At 31.1% G+C, this 22,504-nt stretch overlaps 1 protein-coding gene across 1 annotated transcript in view; it reads right to left on the minus strand.

The window, feature by feature from the left end:
- Positions 1-1,685: 1,685 nt before the first annotated feature.
- The window catches only part of LOC139900287 (zinc finger BED domain-containing protein RICESLEEPER 2-like), a 119,374-nt gene continuing 98,555 nt past the window's right edge, over positions 1,686-22,504 (minus strand). Inside the window, exon 2 of the mRNA XM_071883074.1 lies at positions 1,686-3,350. Within this exon, the coding sequence (XP_071739175.1) occupies positions 1,686-3,350 (1,665 nt within the window). The remainder of the gene's footprint in view (positions 3,351-22,504) is intronic.

Raw genomic sequence — 22,504 nt, forward strand, 5'->3', positions numbered from 1 at the left:
TCCAATATAATATTGTTCGTGAAGAATATGAACGTTTTTTTTTCTTCATGTTTTGTGAAGTAAAATTTAGCCCGATTTAGAGTTTAGGGTTTGGTGTTTTGGGTTTATTCCATAAACCCAAAACACCAAACCCTAAACCCTAAACCCTAAACTCTAAACCGTTCGTGTTAAAAACTCAATCTAAATCCTAAATCTAAACCCTAAACCCTAAATTTCTAAACCCTAATATCTAAACCCTAATATCTAAACCCTATAAACCCTAACATCTAAACCCCAATAGCTAAAATCTCAAAATACGCTCGAAAAACACGATAATTGTTATATATTACTTCTTTGAGCGTTTTTTCGCTAAAATAAAAACATTTATCACAAATTGTCTCTACTTAATGTTCACATTTTCATCTCATCTATAATGTTCGTGAACAAAGTTTTTTCAAAAAACGAAAAAAAAAAGTTTTACTTCCCCCCGAATGGTTACTTCCCTCTTGATCCTGCCACTATATATATATATATATATATATATATATATATATATATATATATATATATATATATATGGGTAGGGGTGTACGTTCGGTCGGTTTGCGGGTTATTTGGTTTAGTCGGTTTGGGTTATTCGGTTTTTTTATAAAAAATTTAATAGCCAAAAACCAAACCAAATTTGTAAAACCCAAACCAATCCAATTAATGTAAAAATCGGTTTATTGGATCGGTTATCCATTAAACCAAATAAAACATTTTATGAGTAATCGCTAAAGAACAAAGTTATTGGTACACAATGTCAAACACTAACCATTAAAATGAAAAAAATAAAACTGAATAATAGACCAAGTTAAAAACAAGTCGCACCATACTTTATTTAAAAATTCAAATATAAGCAAACATCCAAATTCAATTGTAGCCAAACAAAATTATTCAGAATGAGCAAATACATACTGCTCCACATCTTAAAAGAAATCAAAAAAAAAAAAAAAAAGGCTGAAAAAATAAAATTATTAAAACACTTAATAGCAGCTCGATCCTTGCTCCATCTTTCACTCCATCTCATGTCTTCTCCATCTCAAATAGCATGGATTCCCTCATTTTCGAGCTCTAGGATTACATTATAGAAAGACATCAGCTTTCATTAATCAAAATTTTAAGATCCACATAGACAATATATAACTATATAAGAGTTACAAATATAGCCTAATAAATTCAGTAAAAATTTGCAATGTCTAAAAAAAAGTTACCTTCTTTAATTCTTTGCATCTCATCCCAATTTTCTACTAGTTCTATTGCCATTGCATTATCGCGAAACCAATCTTGTGTGCAAATTAAGCTCTCAACCATATGTGGAGTTAGAGAACTTCTAAATGCATCTAACACTCTTCCACTTGTGCTAAAAACAGACTCAGAAGCAACAGTGGATATCGGAATTGCCATAACATCTCTTGCAACGAGAGAAAGAATACGAAACCTGGGACTATTTACCTTCCACCAATTCAGAACTTCAAACCCTTCTGAATCATCTTCAACCTCCTCATTTAAATACCGATCCAACTCGGACTTCAAGTCTTGCATTCCATTTTCAGACTTTCGACGTTTCATTTCCATTCTAATCTGTGAGTTAACAAAACTATGTAATACAGAGTAATATTTAACAATAAATACTATATAACAAAATTTCTAGTAATTATTACCTTCTATTTAAGATGAGTTGATGGCTCCATGACAGCGGATTTGGAAAGCTTATTTGATGATGATGATGATCTATCATAACAGTCAGACATGGTAGATTGATCTGGTGGGGAATGAATCCTTACATAATCTTCATATAGTTCCACCAAAGCAGCTTTAATCATGGCACACATAACTTTCATTTCAGTGTTTCCATACACATCACCCAATAACACTTCCACATACTCAAACTTATTTCTCGGATCAAGCACAGACGCAACAATTGTTTCCATATTACAGTTTTCCAAGCCACCGTAATACTTCTTAAATTTAGCTTTCATGAGGTGTGCCATTGCAACAAGATTTTTATCATTATCATAAAGACAATTGTTTAAAGTTGCATCAATAGAAGTAATATCGTCTAGGAAATCATTTGCAGTTACGTGCAATGTCCCGAAAACTTTTAATGTGAGCTCATAAAAGTGTTCCAAGAACTTAGCCAATCTCCTCACATTCGCCCAATCCGAAGACATTGGCACCCCGGTCTTCTCAAGATCCTCTCTATAATGCCTCTCCTCAATATCATATCTTCTAAATGCACGTTCATATTTTTGAGCTGTTTCCAACATTAAATAAGTTGAGTTCCAACGAGTAGGCACATCTAAAATCAAACTTTTAGTGCTGTTGCATTTCTCAATTTCAGCAAACTCTTTGAATTTCCTCAATCTTTGAGGAGACTGACGAATATACTTGACAGCAGCCCTTACACAGTCAACAGACTTGCCAATATGACTTAAACCGTCTTGTACGATAAGATTAATAACATGAGCCGTACATCGAACGTGCAACCATTTTCCTTCCAAAACAGACTTCTCCCAATTTGCAAACTTACCTTTCAAATATGCAACAGCCACATCATTAGCACTAGCATTATCTACTGTGATGGTAAAAACATTGGACTCAATCCCCCATTTAACCATACACATTTCAACAGCCTTTCCAATATCCACACCTCGATGACTAGAAATAGGGCAAAAGTTCAAGACTTTTTTCCTTAAAACCCACTCATTATCAACATAATGTGCAGTGAGACACATGTAGTTGACTCTTTGAAGTGAAGTCCATGTGTCAGTAGTTAAACAGATCCTACCGACATTACCTTTGAGAAGAGCAGCAACTTTTTTCTTTTCCACAGGAAACAAGTTCAGACAATCCCTAGCCATTGTGATTCTTGAAGGAATATGAAACAGTGGTTGTGTAGCATTCATGAAATGCTTAAAACCCTTTCCTTCAACGAACTTGAATGGAAGCTCGTCCAAAATTAACATGTATGTTAACGCCCTCCTAATTGAGTTTTGATCAAATTTCCAAGCAACTAGCTTAGTATCATCACCGTCTCCTCTTTGAACTGACAAATGTGTTTGCCCATCAACCTTTTGTCTAAGAAACTTTTGACAAACTTTCAGATGATTACGCAATGTACTTGTTCCATGAGTCTTTGTGTTGGAACTATACTCCTTGTCACAGTATTTACACTTACTCTTCTGCTCCCCTTGATCATTAACATATGAATGATAATGAGGCCATACCAGTGACCTTTTGCGAGTTGCCCTACGCCTCGTTTGTTTCTCTCCTTCATTGCTTTCACATTCCACTACATTGTCCACGTTCACATCTTCTTGATTGTTCGCCTACAAAAAATACAAATTGAAATGTAAACAAAGTCTATATAACATATGCTTCTTGGTGAATAACATACTGATTTTGATTCTGTCAAATAAATTATAACCAAAATAAGATACTACTTTGCATCATTTTCTAGTACTACTGATCATTTGCATACACTTTTTACATGTACAACATATGCCTCTTGATAACACAAAGAGCAAACAAACAATATACTTATACTATCCTTATTAACATAAACAGCAAACAAACAATATACAATTATTATCCTTATTAATGATTGTAACATTTTATAATAACAATCATTATCCTCATCAATTCTTCATATTCTACAATAACAATCGAAACATTTTATGTGTCAATTGCATACAACGTACTGATGCAACCTTCCTAATTGTAATTCACAAATTAATGCATCTATAATTTGACAATAAACTTGTCAAGAACCCTAATTACCAACGATGAACATAAAAAAAATCAATGATAAATTATGAAATTAACAAGAGTAGATTAAGAAAATACCATAGTGATGAGCCGGTGACTTGAAACAAGAACAATTGATAAACTTGAAACTGCAAGAATTGTGATTTGTGAATACTGAGAATATGAGATATCATATTTATAATGGGGAAATCAATGATAAAGCTAAGGAATTGATCTTGATTTAGGGTTAATTGACAAAAAAGATGGAAACTTGCTAAGGTTAGGGATTTTGTATCGTAATTTATAATTTGACCGAGTAAGAATTTATCTCACAGCTGGAACTTCCCTATTTCTACATATTCCATTAATGATTTGAAGATAATTTATAAAATATAATATATAAATAACGTGTATATATATGATATTACGAAACTAAGTCGGGTTTTCGGGTTGTAACCATGTTTATGCTTTTATACCCAAAACCAAACCATAAACCATCTTATTATTTGGGTCCCACCAAAAACCATAACCAAATCCAAATTAACCAAACCCATTTCATCCAAACTCATTTGGATCGGTCGGTTTTTCGGGTGGAACCATTTAATGAACACCCCTATATATGGGTCCAACAGGCCAACCCTTAAAGTACTGGACCCAACCCAATAACAAAGAGCATTTAGACCAGCTGGATTTGTTTATCCCATGGAAACACATCATGTATTTTGGTTACAAGTAAATTTGGAGAAGAGCCCGTTGATCCTATCATAAGAGCTTTAACAACTAATAACAAGATCTCAACTCTTGTATCATGTAGTCGTAAAGAAATGATCAATCAAACAATCGAATAGGATCTCAACTGTCAACATTTACAGCAAATTTCATTAAGTTGCAGTGGCTATATCACAAGGATGTAACTATTGTATTTGCAATTTTACTGTATTATGAATCCTACAAGGTATATTAAATACCACATGAGGCATGCTTCCTATGTTTTGTCCTGTGAAGACACTTTTTGCTCATAATAACTCTAGCCAGAATGATAGAATTAATAAATCATATAGTCCAACATTATGTTCAACATATAAGTCTAAGAGTCCATCCTTTTCTAAAACCAATTGGTGATAGAGGGACTTTCCCTTTGACTTATATGCATACATTTATTTTTGTTCATGACCGTGTGAGATAACTTTCCAACACGCCCCTTCACATCGAGGCTTGGAACGGTTGTAGAGATGGCGGCAAGAAGAAGGCCTGACTCAATCTCTTTGTAGCGACGGCGGCACACTCATGGGGGCGTGACTCGGACTCGCTTTGTAAAACCGCTTACCTAAGCTCTGATACCATGATAGTATTAATAAATCATATAGTCCAACATATAAGTCCAAGAGTCCATCCTTTTCTAAAACCAATTGGTGATAGAGGGACTTTCCCTTTGACTTATATGCATACATTTATTTTTGTTCATGGCCGATGTGGGATAACTTCCCAACACATAATATTAACAGGAATAATTATAATTATACTACATAAAAACAAAAAACACTACTAACAAACTAACAAGGACACATATAGTGTAACTGCAGAAATCAGGCAATAAGACTGCTGCCAAAACTAACATTAACACAGATGTTTAACTCGTACAACTGTTCCATCAAGAAAAAATTAAAATTACGAGTGCATTACTAAAGTGAAAACACCAACATAAATAAACATTGTCTATTAATGTATTGTGATATTGCAATGTTTTCCCATGACAAAAACGCTATGAAATTACGGATCCATGATCTTGATTTCTACAATTTAGTCAGATACCAAACACTAACTGAGGTCGACTAAGCATCTTTCATATACCTAAATTTTAAAGACGTGAGTGAAACTAAATTTGTACATAACACGTCCAAAAGCGTCCACTAGTACCATCGTGAACTATCGGCAAACCAGAAAATAGATCATCATCTTCATTATCAGCTGAAAGTGCGCACAATCATATCCATATCCTCCATACCTAAAAACCCCTCTTTTGTCACTCTGATCCCAGCTCCAGTCACCTTCTTCGTTTTCTTAGCTTATCGACTTCTTCCTTACCACATTCTGTGTCATTGTTTCTGTATCAACCTCCACTTCTAAACCAACATTAGCCAATTTATTAATCTTAATTTCAAGGTATAACAAAACGCTTTTGAGCATTTCTCATTCGGACAACTCAAACAACACTCAAAATAAGCCCTAGGATACTCATACACCAAATAACAGTAAGGACAAACAATCCAAAAGGCAAAATCGTCACAATTACCATTCAAATTCACATCATCATTAAAATAATTTCTTAAGTAAATTATCATTTTCTAACTTTATTAAAGGATTCGATAACACAAGCCACGTATTAATGCTTAATCGGCGAAAGGTCACTTATTGTTACTAGGGTTTAATATTCCGTACAAGTAATGAAATTTTGTCTAATTTGATAAGCATCTTGTGAATAAGGACGCACTTGCATGATTTCGACCAGTCCGGTAGGGTTCCGGTAGATGTACGGGGTTTCATGGCAAGCACTGGCGGATCCAGTGTATTAAGAGGGGGGGCGCCCGCCCCCGGTGGATTTCGAAATTTTAGTGCAAATTTTTTCGGTTTTTCGATTTTGCCCCCGGTGGAAATTTTTTTTTGCCCCAAACCTTTCATATTTTGCCCCAAAACCTTCGTATTTTGCCCCAAAACCTTCGTATTTTGCCCCAAAAACTTCGTATTTTGCCCAAAAACATTCAAATTTTTCGCAAACAACTCTATATTTTGCCCCAAAACATCTATATTCTGCAAAAAAAAAATTCCCTACGTTTTAAAAAAAAATTCGCCCCCGGTGAAAAATTTTCCTGGATCCGCCACTGATGGCAAGTAAGACATCAACGACAACGAAGATTTCTGTAAAGGACAATGCACAATTTTTCTTAAATCCACAACATACATGTTAACAAATTGTATTGTACAATTCAATAATGCTTATTCACGCTGAACTAATCAAAATTTGTGTTAGAAATATCATCAGCAAGTTGTACCGCGAATACTCGCCCAGAAAATCGACCCAACACGCAACCCCTTGAGCACGGCGTGTTGGTCAGCTTTTGAAGTGACGGCTCAGAGCCAAAACAGTCTACTTCACGAGCGTAGTGGAGTGGATGACATGGTTTGTCTTCGTATGTTATCAGACCATTCGAACTAAGACCACTTGTATTGGATAAAGCGTCTCTTGCTCGTGTCACTTGTCTTTTTGCACTTTTTGGATGAGTATGACGTGTTTCTTTTTTGAGTATAGTAGTGGTGGTGTTTCTTTTTTATGTTAGTTAGGAGTATTATGATTATATGTTAAAATATAATTGAGTTGAGTTAAATATTAAAAGAGGATAAAAATAATATTTTTAAATTAATAAAAAAATAAAATAAACAAGTGACACACGTTTCTTTTGGTGTCACTTTCTAGCTGACGCCTAAGAAACGTCTAAAGTGACACACGGATACGAGTGGAGGGAGGCGTTTCTTGATGTCCACATGAGCAAGTGAACCATCACTTGACCCCGATACAAGTGGTCTAAAAGTTAATGCCGTAAAGAATATGCTTTCTTCTAACCACAACCTTAAGACCCATCGTCAAGGTGGATTAATGTGTTCCACAAATTAGTTGATGTTAAGTTTCAATTACTGTGACGCCCCGTACAAAATCATCGTGTACGGATTATCAACAATAGGATCATTACAAGGTCAAACACTATATGCTGTTTAAAAACCAGTTTTGCATTCATGAAAAAATAACGTCAAAAGTTTTACAAAAGATAACGTGCTTCTACGAATAGAAAGCATAAACATAAGTACGTGACTCAAAGGTCATTACAAACCCATTATTCAAAAATAACATAAGTTGTGAATGCAAGATAAAAGTTCCATGATTGAGACATCTCTAAACTGAAAGGACCCGTTCATATACATTATAAATGATTCACAATAGTTGATTACATTGCGAGGTATTTGACCTCTATATGATACATTTTACAAACATTGCATTCATCTTTAAAAGACAAACTTTCTTTACATCGAAAATTGACAGACATGCATACCATTTCATAATATACACTATCCAACTATAAATTGATTTAATAATAATCTTTGATGAACTCAATGACTCGAATGCAACGTTCTTCGAAATATGCTATGAAAGACTCCAAGTAATATCTTTAAAATGAGCAAATGCACAGCGGAAGATTTCTTTAACACCTGAGAATAAACATGCTTTAAAGTGTCAACCAAAAGGTTGGTGAGTTCATTAGTTTATCATAATCATTTATTTCCATCATTTCAATAGACCACAAGAATTTCATTTCCAGTTCTCATAAATATACGTCCCAAGCATAGAGACAAAAATAATCATTCATATGGTGAACACCTGGTAACCGACATTAACTAGATACATATAAGAATATCCCCTATCATTCCGGGATCCTCCTTCGGACATGATATAAATTTCGAAGTACTAAAACATCCGGTACTTTGGATGGGGCTTGTTGGGCCTGATAGATCTATCTTTAGGATTTGCGTCAATTAGGGTGTCTGTTCCCTAATTCTTAGATTACCAGACTTAATAAAAGGGGCATATTCGATTTTGATAATTCAACCATATAATGTAGTTTCGATTACCTGTGTCTATTTCGTAAAACATTTATAAAAATTGCGCATGTATTCTCAGCCCAAAAATATAAAGGGTAAAAAGGCAAATGAAACTCACGCATATAAATATTGTAAAACAATTAATAAAGCATTTGCATGTATTCTCAGCCAAAAAATGTAAAGAGTAAAAGGGATCAAATGAAACTCACCATACTGTATTTCGTAGTAAAAATACATATAACGTCATTGAACAAGTGCAAGGTTGGCCTCGGATTCACGAACCTAAATTAATTATATATATTTATGTGTTGGTCAATATTTGTCTAACAAATTAGGTCAAGTCATAGTGTACCACAATCCTAATGCTCGAGACTAATATGCAAAAGTCAACAAAAGTAAATTTGACTCAAAATAATTTCCAAAAATCTATACATGATTAATATATAGTTTAAATATTGTCGTTTTATATTTTTAAATATTTTTAAAAGATTTATTAGAGTAAATAATATAATTTATTTATTAATAAATAAAATTTTATATTAAATTTATATAATAAAATATACTTTTATATATATTAAGTAATAAAATTTATAGGGTTCATTTAATATCATAAAGATAATATGATAGGTATTATTAAAGTAAGTTATTACACGTAGTAAAATATGTTTGTATCACATATTTATTTGATAAAATAATATCTATAATGATAGTAAGTAAAAGTTGTATTATTTTGTAATAATAATAATTATTATAAAAATATCAATATTTATAATTACTAAGATGACATTATGATAAAACGATAATTCTAATTATGATAACTTTAATATTTAAGATAATTTTTAATATTATCTTTAAAATAATAATTCTATTTAAAATAATAATAATAATGATATTTTATAGTAACAATGACATTTCTATTAAAATGATAATTTTTGTTAAAATGATAGTTTTAATACTAACGATACTTTTAATAATAATTGTAATGATAAAAATAATAAGAACGATAATTTTATCTAAATCAATATCTTATAATATTTTAATTTCATCATGATACTCTTACTCATTATTTCCTAATCGTTTCGTTTAATAGCTTTTAATCGTCTTTTATATCGTGTTCATAATAATGATAATAATAGTAATCAAAATAATTAGGTGTTACAAATATTTGTTTTAATTACACTAATATTAATAATGATAGTTACTATAACATTATTAACGATAATACTAATAATTATCTTAATGATAATATAGTAATAATAATAATAATAATAACAATAACCATTTTTAAATAATGATATATATATTAATAATGATAATAATAATAATAATACTAATAATAATAATAATAATAATAATAATAATAATAATAATAATAATAATAATAATTGGATAATAATAATAATACTAATTATAACTTTTACGATAATAACGATAGTAATAATAAAAAAAATAACAATTTTTAATGATAAATCCCTTTTATTGATAAAGATAATAATAATCATAATAATAAGATAAAACTAGAACGACGATAAAAACGACGATAATAATAATCATTTTTAATAAAAATATCGAAAATTCAATTGATTATAACTTCTAATCCGTTCATCGAAACCATTCGATATCTAAAGGAAAAGTTCTTAATTTTTTGCTAGCTTTCCAAGGACATGCATATCTTATACCTTAGCTCAACCGCAAGTGTAACTAATTCAAGATTCAACCTAACCTGTCTAAGGGCAATATCAAAAGTACAAGCATGCATAATCCTAAATACTCGAGCACTAGTCAGGGATACACTATTAGTATGCAAAAGTTAAATTATGAGTACTCACGTATCAATATTGAGATTCAATATTGCTGGAAAGGTACGTAGACGCAACGGAAATGATAAACACTATATTGACCTCACGAGCATACCCATGAACCATACTCAATCACCTCCATAGCTATAACCCATAATTTCCTTAATCCTATCCTACTCGAAAAACAATTTCGAAACCACTCGGACAGCACTCCGTCATAATATTTTATGTATACTAATAATATCTTGAAATAATACGGAGTAAATATATATATGTAAATCGATTGAGAGAGTTTAGAGAAAAATATTTTCAAGTTTCTATGAAATAATGAAACCTATTGAATTCTATTTATAATAGATTTTTGAATTATTAAAGTGAATTATTAAAGTATAGATTATTAAAGTGAATTATTAAAGTATGAATTATTAAAGTGAATTATTAAAGTATGAATTATTAAAGTGAATTATTAAAGTATGAATTATTAAAGTGAATTATTAAAGTATGAATTATTAAAGTTAAAGTAAAGTAAAAATAAAGTAAAGGTAAAGTTTAAGTATAGTAAAAGTATAAAACTATGTACGTATAATATGCGTATAAATATATATAATATTAATTTAAATCGTTATATATATTTAATAAAATAAAATATAAATATCGTTATCTTTATCATACTAGTTAAGTAATGAGTTGTCAAAAGTGGTTCTAGATATTTATAAAAGTTATATACATTTTAATAATAAAGTTCTTTTTAAACTGAAAACGTTTTTGTACGTTTGAAACTAAATAGATCAATCGAGTCTTTATGAGATTCAATCTTCCACTATCCTTTGTCTAGTTCTCAATGATTGACAATTTGTTCTTATTTATAAATCACTTTACCATTTTCCAAATATTGTTAAAATGGAAAGATTTCTCAAATCAACGTGGGCCTTTCAACAGAGACTTGTAATCATAATTCAATATATCTGATAATTCAATCATTTGATCTTATCTTCTAATTCCATTGATAAACATTTTGAAACAGATACAATCATATAAAGTATTTAATCTAATATTTTATTTACGTTTCAAGTTATAATATATATACACATATACATATATAATCATATTCGTTTAATGGTTCGTGAATCGTTGGAACTTGGTCGAGGTTGAATGAATGTATGAACATAGTTTAAAATTCTTGAAATTTAACTTAACAAATATTGCTTATCGTGTCGGAAACATATAAAGATTAAAGTTTAAATTTGGTTGGAAATTTTCGGGTTGTCACAGTACCTACCCGTTAAAGAAATTTGGTCCCGAAATTTGAGTGGAAAGGTCGTGAATGATAATAAGTATATTTTCATGATGCATACGGGCTGAAAATTAGAGTTTTATCATCAGCGAATAATTTGGATAAACAATCCATTTATATGAAGAGTACGAATGAAGCTAATATAGAAGAGTGAAATGAGTAAGTGTAGATTCATCTTATCATTTGACATAGATATGATTGATTCCCAGATTTCAAGGGATTTGAAGAAAATCTTCTTAATAAGATTTGACTCTCTGGTAATCAAGGGAATTAGGATCCGCTTTAAATGCGATCGTCCATTTTAATTGTTCTGTTGAAGATTTTCTTATAAATTCACCTCCTTCGTTTTCTCACAACTCACACCTTCTGTTGATGCATTTTATGTAAGTCCCTAGACATCTACCCACGTCCATTGCAGGTACAACAATTTACAGGCCACCATGATTGCTCGTTATTATCCTATCCGTGTTTGTATGTGGTTACAGGAACTGCAGGAACGAGATTTAGATGTTTGACTATGTTAGACTTAGTCAGACGTACAAGTGAAGCCTCACTAGTACGGCTGACAGGCTCATACGCACGGTTGATGCTGAGCTAAGTCACAATTACAATCTAAATGAGAAGACACGAGTGAGTGATCACCCGTACAGCTGATGAAGCCAACTCGTACGTGTGATGAATGAATCATATGGGTGAGTCAACAGCAGGGGTATATAAAGTCTTATGTTCTTCATTTTAGGTTAAGCCTCTCATTTGTTACACACACTCAGATCTAGTGAGCTCCTCCGATTCTCTCTCAGTCCAAATCACCCAGGTGGTGAATAATAGCTCTAGGTGTTGATCTAATCACACTTGATTTAGTTGTGGTTTGACTAAATTAATCAAAAAAAAAAAACTTAACCTATTCACTAGAGGGTTTGATTCACTTATTCCGCCATTGTGTGAGTTAAATCTGTTAATTTTTAAGTTCCTAGTCATGTTTCATCACCTTCTATTCTTTCCCCCTCAACTCATATTTTAAAGTATTCATCAATATGCTCCATCCAGTTCTGATTCTCTATATACTTCTAACTTTCATATCGGTCATTCTTCTTTTTCATCTACCGCCGGAAGAATCTATTTACTTCTACTATACTCTTGGGTTTATAGTGTTTCTAGTTCTTCCGTGTCTTTATATTGCTATATGCATCGATATATATGGTTTATAATTTCTGGTTTGTCGTTGGGCTTTATATGTTCCCTTATATTTCAAAGTCTTTGCTTCTGTCTTCTATAATCATTATCATTCACAGTTAATGCTCTCTTTTATTTGCTGCAATTTATACCCCAATTTCTATTTCGGAGTTTTGTCCTTTTGTTTCTTCTTCTTGCGATTAAGCACCGCTTGTAATGGTCCAGAATTCACAGATATGAATTTCGGAATGAACATTGTTAATGTTCTAGGAAGGAAATTGTGATGGCACAATCATGACTTGTCAAATTACTAGAATACCTTGGAAAAGGCCGAATCATCAAGAAATATTTTCTTGATATTTTAGAGGTTAAATAGAATACAAGAGTCGTATAACATGGCATATGATGATGTTATGATATGTGAATCATCACGTTCCATTTAGAAACTCAGCATGACTTACTGTAATATAATCACATTGATCAAGTGTCATTATATTATACTAATTCATGCTTCAGTTCCCAACACTACTTCAAAATATTCCTATTTTAAACTTGAATGTTTCAGAATTTAGAAACTAAAATAGTTTCTTTTATGATGTAATACAGATAGCGCGAAGAGGTAAATGATTTCAAATAAGAAAAATTAAGAAAATATCTTCAGAAATATGGAGGATATTTATAATGAAAGATATGATGATATTTTAGAATTTCTAATATCAGAGGATGATGAAGAATATTGTCTGCACGGGTTTAGAGTCAGGAGCAAGGTATTCGTTAATGACTTCAGCAGGTACTGAATCATTTGGATCCTTTGAAGTCAGGTTCAGTGTTTGTAATTTGTCCACAGCCTCCTTCCTACTTTGCTCAATCCGTTTTCCAGTTCCAAAACTTCTCTTTTTCTGCGCTTTGCCAGCACACTTCATCATTATCATCCAGCTTTTACCGTTTAAAGTTGTTTATAGTTTTTGCTACTTCATCAGCATTTTTTTTTCGGAGAACCAATTCGTAGTTCGGAGTGTTTTTCAGAAACTTCACATTCAAGTTAAGTCCAGAAGATAGACGTTATATATACACATATAACTGTTGGCGTAGACATGCTGCGAGATTTCAAAATACTGATTGCTAATTCCCAATGATTCGTATGGCAATTCTCATTACAAGATGTGAATGAGTAAATGATGGGGTTTCAATGAATAATTATAATGACTTTTTGAAGAGTCTAAAGTCAAAGGGTAATGAAGTTGTTGGTACATCTGCTAATAATGTGGTGGAATGTAAAAGGTTTCCTGGTAACGATGGTGTATATCTCAAGGTTATAATAAGGTTAGTCTGACTGAAAAGTCAAAGTTGACTTGCTGGAGCTGTGACAAAACTGGCTACTTTGAATAGGAGTCGCAAAGTTATTTTTGCTAATAAATGCCAAAGAATCTGACGCGGATATGTTGTTTAAACTTTTACTTTGGTTTCAAGAGTTTTTCGGGTACATAACTGTGGGTAACATGTGGTTAGATCATCATCTCGATTGCTCATCATTCGAAGTGTCTTCAGAAATTTTCGAAGGGTTTGAACACAGATTGTAATCGTTAACATACATTTGATGTTCTAACACAGTTTTGAAGTCAAAATATAGCTTGTGAAAGATGTAAGGATCTAAGAGTGATGATTTTGGTCATATCTCAAGTTGAATTTTGAGATTTCAAAATCAGAATATGTAATTAAATTTTGAATGAGTATGGTTGTTTTGATTTCTATAAAAGAATGTATATTGTTGTGAAAGTAGGGAGTATAATGGATGATTTGCTGAATCAGATTCGAAGAATGTAACATATTAATTGTGAATTTATATATCTCTCGGGTATTACCTACCCGTTAAAAAAATTTCACAATTAATATTTCGTACAAAAGAATTTTATTACAGTCTTTATGAAAAAATATATATATGTATACTTTCTTCAGATGTAACATAGATTTAATGAGTTAATATTAAATTAAACTCATTTGATTTACGGTTGAAACTAGAATTGAATAATCCCTAAAGGCTTTAAAAAGTACATAACTTTTACGCAGTATTTCTTTAATGACATTGAAATTATGAATCAATACTTCGTTATTTGTTGATGTATGATGTTCGGTTCGTGGAATTCTTGTGAATTTCGTAAAGTACGAATGGTGTTATCTGAAAAGTTTCGGGTACATCGATGATGAAAGTGTAAAATCAAATATATACTTGATTTATTATGAATTGGAATTTGTTGAATTGCGACAGAGATTGTAGTTAACGCTGGTTAAGTTGCGGCCGAAGGACGTACATTATTGCATATTTGTAATATGAATTAACCGAGTAGTTAAGATTCACACACAATAGCTTAGCACGGAAAGATTTATTTCAATATATATATATATATATATATAATATACATATAATTTCTTCAGAGGGAATGAGTTAATTCTTCATAACTCGTTGATACAATATACACGTTATTGATTCGTAATGATGTCCACAGTGATTCTTGAACTGACGGAGTTTGTGATGTTATCTGTGTTGTTGATTCGGATGTTGACTGTACTAACGATGCTGGTAACGCTGACGGTACTGTTGATGCTGTTGGTAAAGTAAGTTTAGCTTGTTAATCACACACCATTTTTGTCAGGGTTTCTACTCTTCCTTCTATCATTTTGGTTCGCTTAACTTATTTATGGTTAGGGCTAGATTAGATAATCTCTAAGACTTTAGAGATTACATAATCGCCGCAGAATGTTTCTCCAATGAAGTTATGAATTAATACTTCGTCAGTTATTGTTGTTGGTACTCCTTGGTATCTATGGTGCATATGACGTTGATGCTCGTGGGACAGATTGTGAAGTTGAGGTTTATGATGCAGTTGTGGTTGGAGGTGGTAATGGTACTGTTGGTGTTGATGATGGTGGTACTGGTTATGCTGCTGATGCTGCTGCTGGTGTTTGTAATCTCTACACCATATTCTCCAAAGCCACTACCCGAGCGCGAAGCTCATTGACTTCTTCTATTACACCGGGGTGATTGTCGGTTCGGACGAGCGGATAAATAAAATTTAAAATTTGATGTAATATATAATCGTGACGAGATACTCTGGAAATGAGCGAGAAAATGGTGTTTCGGACAGGTTCGCCGGTAAGTGCTTCAGGTTCTTCGTCAAGAGGGAAATGTGGTGGATGGAAGGGATCACCTTCTTCTTGTCTCCAATGATTGAGGAGGCTACGAACCCATCCTCAATTCATCCAGAATAGGTGATGACTGATTGGTTGATCTATTCCGGTCACACTTCTTTCGGAGCTTGAATGGGATTCCATTTCGGAATCTGAGTGACTTGAACTGATGACGAATTCCATTTCGTACGATTGGATAAAGGATTTTTTTTCCGATATGAAATGATTTTGGCTAACGGATGATATTCTAATTACATAGAATATATATATATATATATATATATATAGATCAAAAGATTTCGTAGATTACGGAGGACTTTGCGGGATATGTAGGCAAAGTTTAAAGTAACAGATACGATAAGATATGATTTAGCAGATATGCTAAGATATGAATTTTTGTCTACACACTATTCATGCAATCAATGCAGCAAGACGTGTCTTAGACTAAAAATGATAAGCAGGTAATTTCCTGAGGATGATAAGCAGTTAATTTTCGACACAAAATGATAAGCAAAACTTTTGACATGCAGACACGGTCGAAGTCCAGACTCACTAATGCATCCTATCGACTTATCAGTTAGACACACTAATGCAGACCTGGTTCGCTAAGACCACCGCTCTGATACCAACTGAAAGGACCCGTTCATATACATTATAAACGATTCACAATAGTTGATTACATTACGAGGTATTTGACCTCTATATGATACATTTTACAAACATTGCATTCGTCTTTAAAAGACAAACTTTCTTTACATCGAAAATTGACAGGCATGCATACCATTTCATAATATCCACTATCCAACTATAAATTGATTTAATAATAATCTTTGATGAACTCAATGACTCGAATGCAACGTTCTTCGAAATATACTATGAAAGACTCCAAGTAATATCTTTAAAATGAGCAAATGCACAGCGGAAGATTTCTTTAACACCTGAGAATAAACATGCTTTAAAGTGTCAACCAAAAGGTTGGTGAGTTCATTAGTTTATCATAATCATTTATTTCCATCATTTTAATAGACTACAAGAATTTCATTTCCAGTTCTCATAAATATACGTCCCATGCATAGAGACAAAAATAATCATTCATATGGTGAACACCTGGTAACCGACATTAACAAGATACATATAAGAATATCCCCTATCATTCCGGGATCCTCCTTCGGACATGATATAAATTTCAAAGTACTAAAGCATCCGGTACTTTGGATGGGGCTTGTTGGGCCCGATAGATCTATCTTTAGGATTTGCGTCAATTAGGGTGTCTGTTCCCTAATTCTTAGATTACCAGACTTAATAAAAGGGGCATATTCGATTTTGATAATTCAACCATATAATGTAGTTTCGATTACCTGTGTCTATTTCGTAAAACATTTATAAAAATTGCGCATGTATTCTCAGCCCAAAAATGTAAAGGGTAAAAAGGCAAATGAAACTCACGCATATAAATATTGTAACACAATTAATAAAGCATTTTCATGTATTCTCAGCCAAAAAATGTAAAGAGTAAAAGGGATCAAATGAAACTCACCATACTGTATTTCGTAGTAAAAATACATATAACGTCATTGAACAAGTGCAAGGTTGGCCTCGGATTCACGAACCTAAATTAATTATATATATTTATGTGTTGGTCAATATTTTTCTAACAAATTAGGTCAAGTCATAGTGTACCACAATCCTAATGCTCGAGACTAATATGCAAAAGTCAACAAAAGTAAATTTGACTCAAAATAATTTTCAAAAATCTATACATGATTAATATATAGTTTAAATATCGTCGTTTTATATTTTTAAATATTTTTAAAAGATTTATTAGAGTAAATAATATAATTTATTTATTAATAAATAAAATTTTATATTAAATTTATATAATAAAATATACTTATATATATATATATTAAGTAATAAAATTTATAGGGTTCATTTAATATCATAAAGATAATATGATAGGTATTATTAAAGTAAGTTATTACACGTAGTAAAATATGTTTGTATCACATATTTATTTGATAAAATAATATCTATAATGATAGTAAGTAAAAGTTGTAATATTTTGTAATAATAGTTATTATTATAAAAATATCAATATTTATAATTACTAAGATGACATTAGATAAAATGATAATTCTAATTATGATAACTTTAATATTTACGATAATTTTTAATATTATCTTTAAAATAATAATTCTATTTAAAATAATAATAATAATGATATTTTATAGTAACAATGACATTTCTATTAAAATGATAATTTTTGTTAAAATGATAGTTTTAATACTAACGATACTTTTAATAATAATAGTAATGATAAAAATAATAAGAACGATAATTTTATCTAAATCAATATCTTATAATATTTTAATTTCATCATGATACTCTTACTCATTATTTCCTAATTGTTTCGTTTAATAGCTTTTAATCGTCTTTTATATCGTTTTCATAATAATGATAATAATAGAAATCAAAATAATTAGGTGTTACAAATATTTGTTTTAATTACACTAATATTAATAATGATAGTTACTATAACATTATTAACGATAATACTAATAATTATCTTAATGATAATATAGTAATAATAATAATAACAATAGCAATAACCATTTTTAAATAATGATATATATATTAATAATGATAATAATAATAATAATACTACTAAAAATAATAATAATAATAATAATAATAATAATAATAATAATAATAATAATAATAATAATAATAATAATAATAATAATAATAATAATAATAATTGGATAATAATAATAATACTAATTATAACTTTAACGATAATAACGATAGTAATAATAAAAAAAATAACAATTTTTAATGATAAATCCCTTTTATTGATAAAGATAATAATAATTATAATAATAAGATAAAACTAGAACGACGATAAAAACGACGATAATAATAATCATTTTTAATAAAAATATCGAAAATTCAATTGATTATAACTTCTAATCCGTTCATCGAAACCATTCGATATCTAAAGGAAAAGTTCTTAATTTTTTGCTAGCTTTCCAAGGACATGCATATCTTATACCTTATCTTAACTGCAAGTGTAACTAATTCAAGATTCAACCTAACCTGTCTAAGGGCAATATCAAAAGTACAAGCATGCATAATTCTAAATACTCGAGCACTAGTCAGGGATACACTATTAGTATGTAAAAGTTAAATTATGAGTACTCACGTATCAATATTGAGATTCAATATTGCAGGAAAGGTACGTAGACGCAACGGAAATGATAAACACTATATTGACCTCACGAGCATACTCATGAACCATACTCAATTACCTCCATAGCTATAACCCATAATTTCCTTAATACTATCCTACTCGAAAAACAATTTCGAAACCACTCGGACAGCACTCCGTCGTAATATTTTATGTATACTAATAATATCTTGAAATAATACGGAGTAAATATATATATGTAAATCAATTGAGAGAGTTTAGAGAAAAATATTTTCAAGTTTCTATGAAATAATGAAACCTATTGAATTCTATTTATAATAGATTTTTGAATTATTAAAGTGAATTATTAAAGTATGAATTATTAAAGTGAATTATTAAAGTATGAATTATTAAAGTGAATTATTAAAGTATGAATTATTAAAGTGAATTATTAAAGTATGAATTATTAAAGTGAATTATTAAAGTATGAATTATTAAAGTGAATTATTAAAGTTAAAGTAAAGTAAAAATAAAGTAAAGGTACAGTTTAAGTATAGTAAAAGTATAAAACTATGTATGTATAATATGCGTATAAATATATATAATATTAATTTAAATCGTTATATATATTTAATAAAATAAAATATAAATATCGGTATCTTTATCATACTAGTTAAGTAATGAGTTGTCAAAAGTGGTTCTAGATATTTATAAAAGTTATATACGTTTTAATAATAAAGTTCTTTTTAAACTGAAAACGTTTTTGTACGTTTGAAACTAAATAGATCAATCGAGTCTTTATGAGATTCAATCTTCCACTATCCTTTGTCTAGTTCTCAATGATTGACAATTTGTTCTTATTTATAAATCACTTTACCATTTTCCAAATATTGTTAAAATGGAAAGATTTCTCAAATCAACGTGGGCCTTTCAACAGAGACTTGTAATCATAATTCAATATATCTGATAATTCAATCATTTGATCTTATCTTCTAATTCCATTGATAAACATTTTGAAACAGATACAATCATATAAAGTATTTAATCTAATATTTTGTTTACGTTTCAAGTTATAATATATATACACATATACATATATAATCATATTCGTTTAATGGTTCGTGAATCGTTGGAACTTGGTCGAGGTTGAATGAATGTATGAACATAGTTTAAAATTCTTGAAATTTAACTTACCAAATATTGCTTATCTTGTCGGAAACATATAAAGATTAAAGTTTAAATTTGGTTGGAAATTTTCGGGTTGTCACATAAACAATGCAGCGGAAGTCTAACACAGCAGTCTATTACAGCAAAAGCAATAAGCCTCTTAGTTACCTGAGGATAAAACATGCTAAAAAGTCAACACGAATGTTGGTGAGCTATAGTTTTTGTAATTAACGATATAATGTAGACTACGAGATTTCGTTTTCAAAATAGTATGAAAAGTATATGCTTATCCACGGGCACCCGGTAACTAACTTAACGTAAAAATAATATATTACCCCCTAAAAATACACTTGGCGAGTACGTATGTTCTCGAAGTATTAAACACCCGTTAAATGCTAGCGCGACTAGCCCGAGTGGGGATGTCAAACCCTATGGATCCATATCTAAGATTCACGTCTACTGGTTCATAAACCAGTAGTTAAACGTTACCGAGCTAAGGGGAATATTTGTGCCGTTATGTCACCCACACATATATAAAGTTAAATACTCGCGTTTAGTATGTAAAACATAAAAAAGCGCATGTATTCTCAGTCCCAAAAATAGTTAAAGTAAAAAGGGAGCTATAACTCACAGTGATAAATGCGGTAAAAGTCGATATGAAAAGTATGCAAGTAGTAAGTCGGTCCGAAAGGTCCTCAACCTAAGTCAAAGGTTACTAAGTCAGTATATTGTCCCAAAAGGTTTAAAGTGAATAAATTAAGTCTTAAGTATCATCATAATCATCATCATCATTCATAAAAGATAAAGTAAGTTTTCAACAAGAATAGAGATCAAAACAAAAGGCTGACTTCGGACAGCTGTTACGACCTCTATACAAACTGAAAAGACGCGTGGTCAGTGGCTAAGGCTCCGTATGTGAGTCCTTGTACCTCTGTCCAATTTTCAGATCCTAACTCGATGTCATTTGACCATGGCGACGGTTCAAGTTCGAGTAGGTCAGAATTTTCAGCACGTCGTTACGAAGGCGTAGTGATTTTCGGAAGGCTATAAATCCTAAACCATAAATCGGATTTAGGCGAGTCTTAAACGAAAAGTCATCTAATCGAACCGAACTATCTGAAAATCAGTTTTCCAGAAGTCCCAGGTGTCTTATAAGACCCCTAAAAACAGTAAACAAGTGCTCCGGTGGGTTTCTTGGTGCTTGATGCTCATCACGGTTCTCATCCTTGATGCGTGTAAGCTTCAAGTGTACAACTCTTTGATGTTTTAGCATCACTTTGACCAAGTTTCAACCATCAACACACAATGTCAAGACTAAGAAGTAATACAACTCACTTAAGAGTTTTAGATGGATGATGAACCAAGGTTACATCATGTTCTTAGTCTTATCACAAATACAAGTTCTATTCAAGATTAAAGCTATGAACTTTGATTCAATCAAACAAGTAAGACATAAATTTGATCAATCAAAGTAATGGAACCCTAAGCTAGAGAGCTTGGATCATTTAACAAATAATTATGAGATTTCAAAGCTAAAATGCTTGAATCTTTTATGTTCTTGAAGATCCTTAAAGCAAAAGGCTAGATCTTCAAGTTTCATGAAGATCATAAACCCAAGTTTTGATCTTTTAAACAAAATAAAGAGATCATAAGCTAGAAAACTTAGATCCAACAAAAGTAATGAAGATTCAAAGCTAGAAAGATTGAATCTTTCATGTTCTTGAAGGATTCAAATCAAAGTTTGAATCTACAAGATATAACAAGATTAAAAAGCTAGAAAGCTTGATCTAAACATGATGATGATGTCATGATTATGGAAAGAAAAAGAAGAAGAAGAAAATTTAAAACTTACAATTTTTAGTGTGAGAAAGACTAGAGAGAAAATTAGAGAGCAAGTGTGTGTAAAATGTGAATGAGATCAAGTGTGAAGTGGGTGAAATAAGCTTGGTATTTATAGTGGTGGTGAGGGCTTTAGGCCGTGGGTTTCATGGAGGGGACAAGGGGACAACTTTTTGCTTTTTGCATAGTGGTGGTCTAAAGGTGGTGCTTATTGTTGGGATCCCATGCAACATTTATAGTAATGGTTAACAAAAATGCTAGTATGTTGGCTCATCTTAATGGATTTTTGTCCTACATCTTAATGGGTCATAAACTTATTAAAATTGGGCTAACTTAAGAGTCCATTAGCTAGAGTAGGGTGGGCTTAAGTCCAATAAGGTAGAAAGTCCACTAAGACTAACTAGTGTGCATTAGTAAGTTACTAAGCGTAATTAAGCAACC

This window comes from Rutidosis leptorrhynchoides, chromosome 3 (genome assembly GCF_046630445.1).
Source record: "Rutidosis leptorrhynchoides isolate AG116_Rl617_1_P2 chromosome 3, CSIRO_AGI_Rlap_v1, whole genome shotgun sequence".
In the NCBI taxonomy this organism is placed as follows: Eukaryota; Viridiplantae; Streptophyta; class Magnoliopsida; order Asterales; family Asteraceae; genus Rutidosis; species Rutidosis leptorrhynchoides.